Genomic DNA, 9,961 nt, shown 5'->3' on the forward strand with positions numbered 1-9,961 from the left:
TATTGACAAGAAAAGTCTGGAACTGGGCAAAGAAACAGTTTACTGAACTGACAAAACATGCCAATGTAACCATAAGCCTTGCAAATACTTCCTAAAAAATGTGCAACAGTAGGTGGCAATCTGAACCTGTCATTTTTCAATACTAATCGATTGAATGTAGCAAACAAAATTGAAATGGCTGGACGACCCAAACAGAACGAATACAGATAACCTATGTATATGTGAAAAGGCCTGTTATACACATAATGAACTGACTGCATTCTCAAATAATTTGTCTGATAATTAAATATACTGAAATTAACCTGGTTCTGCAATTAAATATGATAACCTTGCAAATGGATACCAAGACCTCAGAAGAAACTCCTGCCTCCATCTTCAAGGCCACTTTGGCCTTAATCATGGGAAGTTACTAAGTAAAATACCAAATTACGCTAAAATCAAAATAAAAGGAAATAACCCAAATATCTCATTAATAAAATACAAAGCTGAAACATTATACATAAAATTAGAAATCAAACAACTGTATAAAAAGAAACAACATTTAATTATACTAGCATATCAAAAACACTTAGAAGTTGCCAACATGTGGAAAGATTTTTGGTTGATCATTGAAAACAAAATAATATGTAAATTACAAACTGAATTTACCAATTTATACCAAAAACAAAACGATAAAATACAAAAACTAAAAGCTAAAATACAGAATAATAATAACAATAACTCTCAACCGGACGTATTGCTGTATCCTTTTTCTTGCCGAATTAAAAATCTTACAAACACCCAATTCACACAACATGAATACACATTACTGAGCAAAGGATTAAAATACAATCTACACCACAAACAAAAAACATGGATTGAAAACCTGGCATTGGAAGCCAAAACCGCTGTGAATCTAATACCTATACATAAACAAGACCACATACGTCACTTAGTTGCAAATAACATTGAACACTTAATAAAACAAAATAAAATCAATACACAATATAATAAGATACACGCAAACGAATGGAAAACAATAAAAAGTATAAAACAAAAATTACAACAAAACGAACTGACAATCAGATAAAGAAAAACTATCGTCATTCTTTCTATAGAACAATATCAACAATACATTTCACAATTTATCAACCAAAATTCATTTACAACATTAACACATAATCCTACACCAAATTATCAAAAAGTAACCCAAAAATGTAAAAACATTTTTAATCCACCAAAAACCCAATACTATAACCACAGCGGAACTTCACCCACAATCACAGGACTCCTCAAATTACATAAAAATCCCTATTCCATCAGACCTTTGATAAACTGGACATCAGCACCAGCTTACAAAATCTCATCAAAAATAGCCAATCTCTTAAAAGATTACTGCAACCTACCAAACACTTTTAATATAACAAATTCTATAAATTTAATCAATGAACTTAAAGAACTCAACCTTAATAAAGACTTACGAATTTGTTCATTCGATATTACTAATATGTACACTAATATCCCCACAAATACTTTACAAGACATCATATATAATATACTAAACAAATAAAACATTAATATACAAATAATAAATGAAATTAAAATAATAACGAATATAATTATTAATCAAAATTATTTTCAATTCAATAATCAACATTGGCAACAAAATACACTACTAGCCATGGGTACTCCCACTTCAAGTATATTATCAGAAATATTCCTTCAATATTTAGAACACAACAACATAGTAAACATATTAAACAAAAACCACATACAATATTATAGCAGATACATGGATGATATATTAATAATTTACAATAGAAAAAAAACAAATATTCAACTAGTCCTTGATGAATTCAACAACATAAATCAAAACATCCAATTTACAATAGAACTTGAACAAAACAATACACTAAACTATTTAGACTTAACTATAATAAGTAAAACTAAAAACTTTGAATTCATAATTTACAGAATATTAATGAAATAGATTTATTTTTTTATTTAGTGTTGTCTGACGACAGGTCCATATGAACAGGATCCTTCCATCCTTTTCTCGGACTGGGACCTGTTCATATACGTTCTTGGCAGATGGTCCAGAAGTGGTTTGCCATTGCCTTCTTCTGTGTGTATGGAGTAATTGTTGGGATGCCATGGAGAAACTGGGGAAGCCCCCGGAGGAAAACTCCGTGTTGCCTAGACCATGGCCTTGCCCAACACAAGTTATAAATTCGGGCACCGCCGGGAATCGAACCCGAGACCCCAGGATTACAATGAATTACATATAGAAAATAAAATAAAATAATATAATTTGATAAATTTAATAAATTTGAAACATACCAGAAATGAAGAGTGGAGGAGTTACGACCGTCTGGAAGTATTGCCGTGTTTGAACTGAATAGTGTTCATTATTGATCGTGGTTGTTTGTAGGGGGGGTAAGTGAAAGGAGGTTGTTTAAGAAATTATGAAGTAATATTTTACTTGTTTAAATCTTATCAGTCTAATCACAATAAAATCCTATTAAATATTAACAAGTAAAATATTACTTCATAATTTCTTAAACACAAGATTCTCAAGCACATCCACAGGTGTTCAATATATCATCCGGGTTACATGTCTGTTTAAAAATCATATTACCACTGTACAAGAAATTAACTCTGTACTGGTCAATATGTCACAATGTCAGTACTAACAAAAATAAATATTGCTTGATGTGACACATCACCAGAAATCAGATGGCAATAAACCAGCCGGAGGAGGAATATGTCCTTGCTTTAAAATCTTCTGCAAAAGGGCTTGAAGTCGACACACGGGTCCACTTGAAACTGATGGAGTCACCTGTAAACATAATAATTCATTACAGATCAATGTTATTAGTATTAAGAAGCTTTGCGTAGTTTACATTTTACCACAACCTTTTACCTAACATAACACAAGACCTTGAAATTACAAACATTACAAGCAAATCAACTCAAGGATAAAGTGGTATGGAAACAGGTTATGCATGGGCAGCAATAGGAGTCATACAAGAATGTAAGAAACTAACATATTAAAAAATCATTGGGGAGACAAGGGGCAATGTGGAAAGAACAAGTGAGGGGAAGATAAAGAATAAAAAATATAGAAATAGAAACATACGAGAGAATAAAAAAGGAGCACTCATGGGAAAGGAAAGAAGACTGGAGAAGATGTGTGATGACTGAAACATCAAATGATTGTGATGACTTTTTCACACTTTTAAAAAGAAATATGATCAGCAGGTAAACTCAAATAATATTTAGGAAGTACTGTTATTATTGACGGACATTTTAAAGAAAGGAAAAACTAGTTTGGTTGTTGGAAGTAAAGATTTGCTATTGTACAGATTCCTTGGAATTGGTCTGGGTATTTAAATAATATTAATAGTTATTAAGTAATTCAATACATAAGTTGAACAGTGGCATAACAGTTACACATCCAAAAGGATAATAATTAGTTTTGATATTACACAATCTTGAGAACTGTGTAGAATGTGACAACTATTAGCACAGCCAACGGAGAAATAGTCTAAATTTTATATATCACTCTCAGTGAAAGCAAACTACAGCTTTAAGAAATTGGACCAATAGGCAGAAGCAATATGAAGTAAATAACACACATGTATTTATATTAGCTCAAATGAAGCTGTCGACGAGATATCTCCAAGTAATGCATCTCTACTAGAACTATCCTCTGAAGCCTACAAACAATACCTTTTCAATTCTTGGGAAATATTCTTTGCAAATAAGATCCAGAAGTTTCTGAAACTGCCGTCCATAATAATAGTACATGGCATTGCCTGCTACTTCCAGAAAATCATACAGCAAAGTTGCAGAGATGTCAGGTCTTGGATCTGCAGAAAAGAGAGCACAGTTACAATGTATCACTTGCTGCAAAAGCAACACACTAACAGTCCCAAAATCACAGCCCTCATATCAAAGCAAAATGCATGCACAGCTTATAAAGAAAACATATAGTAAAACAAATTTAAGAATTTTAAAACCTCTACAGAGATGATGTATTCAAAGTTACATCCTACAGGAATTCTAATTAGTGATCTGACACACAAAGAGATGAAGCATAAACTAGTTACCCATGTTGAGCATATGTGCGATCCAGTGCCAAGCATGTTTAAGTCCATGGGGATGACTCTTGTTCTGCTGGTATCTACATGGTCGCGTTACTAGCACTGCAGTATACAATCGCATTATTCCAGACATACGCTTTAGAAATTTGTCTTGTTCCTCCAACTCACCATTTTCATTGTAATGATAACCTAGTAACCTGTAACAGAACACAGCTCTTAATAAAGCAGCAAAAATTCCGGTCATGGCTGATCCACTGTATGAGAACTGTGCTTGCAACATCCTGAGTATGAAGCAGGTTACTTCAACATATCAGCTGAAGTTTTACTTTCTTTTTCAGTCCCTTCAAGTAAATGCTAGAATATTATATTAAAATAGGCTGTGACTGCATTCAAGTTATCATTTATAGACATCCTACAAATCAATGCTGTTTAATTTTTCTCACTTGCAAGTTCAACAACTTGAAGCAACTCAATACATGATTAATATCTGCACAATACCTTTAAATACATATAACAGTTTAAAAATCAAGATAGCTTACCTGTAATAGTCCTCATTGGACTGACCTTCCACCTGTGGCATGAATATGGGAACAAGGTAAGGACATTCTCTATAAAAGTGCCCTAAAATAAGTTCTCCAAAGTCTGGAAAATCTGCCCATAGAGCCTCAATGACTGCAGCTATTGCAAATGCTGCTTCAGGTTTACTGGACACGGTGTATTTACCCTGCATCTGAAAACAGTCAAAAATAACAAATTTCACTGAGATCATAAATGTGTTTCACTATATCACATTTTTCATACATAACTTTCCCTCTACAACCCAAATCCATGATAAGGTCCCTTTCTAAAAAGTCACTAATTGCTTGACTATATATCTTTGATGCTCAGTAAGAAGGGGCCTTAAGGCAAGACAAACAGCATTTTTATTTACTGTCCACAAAACAACTACTGAAATATACTGTTGTTAAACTACTGGGTGAACAGCAACACACTTCAACACAAATCTATCATGATTAGGCTGTTAATCATGTCTCTTCTCATCTCCGGCTCTACGACCCAGTGTCAGCAGTGGCCGCCTCTTTTCAGGTTATTTGGCCTATTTGGTAGGACTGCTTGGACGAGTGATTCGCCCGTTGCAAGGCCTCTACTGAACACAGGACAGCACAATAACAGAAACATGCAGAGAAATAACCATGCCTCGAGTGCGATTCGAACCCACGGTAGAAGTGTCCAAGCGAACAATGCCCACGCCTCAGACCACATGGCCACTGTGACCAGCTGTTAATTGTGTGCAACATAAATACTATACTGAAATAAACTCATATGATGCATATGTTTTCAAGGCCTTACAATTCCACAATTACAATCTATGAAAACAACAGCTCTAAAACATGTAATAAAAAGAATTAAAGAAGGAAACCAGCATATTCCCAAAATAACTACTCACTACAAACTTCTTTGCCAGCAGATTTTTACAGAATATGATGCCTTCTGGATGTGAAGAAGCTATAATCTGCCAGTGCACAACTTCCACAGGCTGACCAGAAATAAGTCTTGAGAGTTTCAGCAGCTTATCCTGAAGATGTCTTGCACTTGCGTGAGAAATAGCGTTCACTGGGATGTTCACAGCTTTCTGTAGAAAATGAAATAAAATTAAAGAAAAATCATTTCACAAAAAGTATAATCACACAACATATTTCCATAAGAGATGGGGAAGACTTCACACTAATACCCCTGACTTAAGTACACATTCTAATGAATATGAGGCAGAAGATCCCAAAGGATGGGTCTTCTGTTCAGTTTATTAAACCTTTTCCTTTTTTAACCATAAGATAACACGGTGATAGCCGAATGAAATGCATATTACCTTAAATTTTATGGCACTGAAATACAGACAAAAGAATGATAAAAATGCCTATGAACTGTATATAAAACATGTTTTCACACAATCATGTTAAAAGAGCAACATTTTAAAGTTATGTCTGGCAACTTTAAGTCAGAGAAATTATCATGCATACAAATGCCATTTAGTTGTGTAATAATTCATTTTTAATTCCCACTAGCCACCTTGGTGTCGATCTGTGCATTTAAAGGAAACAAAACTGAAAGTACAACCAACGCAAGAACTTACAAAATAAAGGTGGTGACAGTTTATGATGATGGTGCCAAGAAGAGCTCTTGTATTATACATTTTCCATTGTATAATGAATTCTTCTTGGGCTACCAGCCATGTCAAAACATTGGTGTTTTCTCCATTAAACAACCTGACATGGCTGGTAGCCTGAGAAGAATTCATTATACTTAGTTGCCGTGAAAGCTTCAGATCATACATATTGCATTGTAACATTAAAAAACTGATTATGCCAATTATTTTGCACACTACAATTAAATTCTTATTACACACAATATTATACTTAACACTGTAATTATATTTACCTGGAATTGAAATCTGAATTTCTTTAATCTGTCATCTTTCTGCAAATTCTCGTAAGAATTTTCAATACTTTGAAGATACTCCTGCAGAGATTTGTATATATTAAATAATTCTTTATCCACAAACTCATTCAAGTCTGAAAAAAAAAAAACACATGCGATAGTTAGTACCTAATTTTGGAATGGTACTGATTGGCTCTTGGTAATGTCACACTTGCAGACACAAAATCATATATATAATTGACCGAGCCAGAGGACTGATTATTACTCTCAATTCTTTGTTGCACATCCACATTGCATTCATCATGGGTTGAATATATACAATAAAGATTCCAGCCCACAAAATGAACACTTAAAAATTAATTTCTCTAGGTATATACCAGACATCAAGATGGCATCTGAGCTCGCCACTCGGTATTACTGTGCCAGCCGAAGACCATCAAGACATAATTACAACTGAGTTCCACAACTGAAATTACTAGAGTGAATCAGAATTTGTAAAAGAAAATTAATTACAGGAATTGGAACTGGTCACACCAACTGATTTAACCCCAACTTGTAAATTGCATATATATATATATATATATATGAATAATTAAATTAGCAGCTTAGATGAGATTAGTTCATTTTTCTGGTCATTGGAGGCAGTATTACCTTACAGAAGAATACCATAAATATAAGCACTCAGACAACATATTCATTGCTACCAATATTCATCCATCTCAAAATATCAGTAACAACTGCACTGTTATATAAATTATGAAAATAATTTTAATACATTCATTATGAGATGGGACATGGATCTCACATATGCCAGTGAAAATACAGAAAATTGATATTTTCACCAAATTGAAAGGCTGTGCGTATCTGACAGCAAATCATAAAGAATGTAGCTCAACTTTCAACCCTAGAACTGACATAGTATACAGTACCACTTTTAAATGCCCCGTAAACTTAATTTCTCGTAGCTAAAACAGTGTATGGGTTATTTGTAGAAAAGTGGAAATAACATTAAATGTAAAATTCAATATATCTTATACTTACTGAATGCATAATTGCTTGGTTTTGAAAAAAGGATAAGCCCTTTGACCAACATGAAGGTGAACTGCAAATGATTCTGATTTGTAAGTGAGAAATATGCAAATCCTTGACACGACTGAGAATTTGACACAGTCTTACATTTAACATGTTGAAAATCTATTTTCCTACATTTACAGCTCAAAACAATGAACTCGCCATTTACCACTATACACTAACTGTCTGGAATGGAATTCTGCTGCAATTGAAAAGCCACAAATGGCACTGTAGTGTGTTAAGTGAGGAATAACTAACCCATGAATCATCTCATATGAAAGACAGTGCAATCAGTGGCTAATGTACTTCACATGCCTTGGTAACTATCACAGGAGTGACCAAAGGACACCAATTATAAATGAATGCTTGCCTTCAGAAGTTTCTTTCGATTCTACTGCTTTCGTTGGCTCAGAAGATGGTGAAGTCTGTGCCTTCACATCCTCTTGCTTTGCTGTACTGGCCTCAACTGCTGCTTTATCATGTTGTACAAATTCAGAAGCCTGAAGGTCCAAGTTGTTAATTTCACCAGTCTGTAAATTTAATTGATCTTATTTCATTATAATTTTATATCATATAAATTTATCCATGTTTTCCACCACAAATGATAGCAAGCAGAGTATAAATTCACTTGCAAGTGGAAATATATTAAATTTACAAAATAATTTTCTACAAGATACCCTGCTTTTGACACCAGCCATTATTCTAATTATTTTCTTTTGCATGTAAAATACTTTATTACTGTCTGTTGAATTTCCCCAAAAGATTAATCCATATGACAATACAGAGTGAAAGTATGCAAAGTAAACTAGTTTTAAAGTATCTATTGTCATGAGTGGTACGACTGTTCTCATGGCAAAGCATGCAGAGCTTAATTTGGGAATAATATACTCAATGTGTTTCTTCCAATTTAAGGTACTGTCGACTTGTAAGCCAAGGAATTTGTTTGTTTCAACTTCCACAATTAATTTTTCTTCAAAACCTATATTTAATCTAGGATATGTCTTGTGCTTAGTAACAAATTTTATGAAGTTTGTTTTTTCAAAATTTAGTGCCAGTTTGTTAGCTCTAAACCATTTGTTTATGTTGGCAAAGACATCATTCATGATATTTTCAAGATAGATCAATTCTTGGTGTGCAATAATGATACTTGTATGATCAGCAAAAAGAATGGGTTTGGATATAGAGTTCACAGTTGCCGGCAAGTCATTTATATATATGAGGAAAAGTAAGGGCCCAAGAACTGAACCTTGTGGCACTCCGTGATTTACGATACCCAATTCTGAATAGGTATTATGATTGGTATGGGGGCTTTCAATTTCTACTTTCTGCTGTCTATTATTTAGGTAGGATTTAAACCACTGTCCTGCTATACCTCGAATCCCATAAAATTTCAGTTTCATTAGTAATATTTCATGGTTTACACAATCAAATCCCTTGGCTAGGTCACAAGATATTCCACCCACATGCATTTTATTGTTAAGGGCACATACAATTTCATTTGTGAATCTAAATAGAGCCTTTTCTGTTGAGAGATTAAATCACATACAAACCCTCAAGATAACGAAATAATAATATTAATAATAAATAGGAAACCTGTGACTCACCCTTTGTGAAGATCTGAATAAAAAATTAAATAAAATTTGGTACGCAAAAGTGTCACTAATTATAAAATTAAATAACTGATTCAACAGAAACATTTTACTAAATATAAAAGAATGTTGTTAACACGTATCCTTTCACCAACACCATTCGCTCCAGACTGACGGAAGCCGATTGTCGACTGCTATTTATAACCTTGCAACGCTGACGTCACGTATTACGCAACAGTGAGGAAAGGCGCTCAATACGGTTCATTCAGTCGTGCATAACAAATGTGAAATGAACCTTATGGCATGCCAACCGTGACAGTTGCACGTGTGCGTCGCAGGTGTGCTTTACGAATTCAAATCTTTCTCGGGCAGGTTTTCGTATTTTATAAGAACGACTGCGTTTCGTATTTACACACTATTTGTAGTTAAAGAAAGACAAATTTTAATTACTACAAGTTATAATTTGGTTACATTCCATCCTAAATATACGAAGTCAATAATTAATATTAAATACTTTCTGTGTAAAAGGAAATGAATTTAAACGTAATGAAAGGAGGCTTGAAGTAAATTTTGTAATTTAATTTGCCCTTGTTTAAAAATTACGTCATATTTTATTATACTTGTTTAATTTTAATGACGATATTTGAGGGTCCCAGGCTCATAGGAGGTTCTGCAATGACCTGTACAATTTCGAGCACTTATTCTACTGCCTGCACAAACATACAGGTCATTGCAGAACCTCCTATGAAATTTCCATACCGAACAGTAATTTTGGAAAAG

At 33.6% G+C, this 9,961-nt stretch overlaps 1 protein-coding gene across 1 annotated transcript; it reads right to left on the reverse strand.

Annotated features, from left to right (window-relative positions):
- Positions 1-525: 525 nt before the first annotated feature.
- Positions 526-9,344, reverse strand: LOC147874770 (mRNA export factor GLE1-like). The gene is made up of 8 exons (XM_087343266.1): positions 9,197-9,344; positions 7,963-8,122; positions 6,522-6,655; positions 5,533-5,718; positions 4,625-4,815; positions 4,092-4,282; positions 3,712-3,851; positions 526-2,818 (listed from the first exon to the last, which is right to left on the reverse strand). Exons 1-8 carry the CDS (start codon positions 9,287-9,289, stop codon positions 2,702-2,704), a joined length of 1,212 nt encoding a protein of 403 aa, XP_087199392.1. The 5' UTR covers positions 9,290-9,344; the 3' UTR covers positions 526-2,701.
- Positions 9,345-9,961: the final 617 nt, after the last annotated feature.

The sequence above is a fragment of the Zootermopsis nevadensis genome, unplaced genomic scaffold (genome assembly GCF_977971745.1).
Source record: "Zootermopsis nevadensis isolate Lab colony 2312 unplaced genomic scaffold, Znev_1.0 Znev_ptg000005l, whole genome shotgun sequence".
NCBI lineage: Eukaryota > Metazoa > Arthropoda > Insecta > Blattodea > Termopsidae > Zootermopsis > Zootermopsis nevadensis.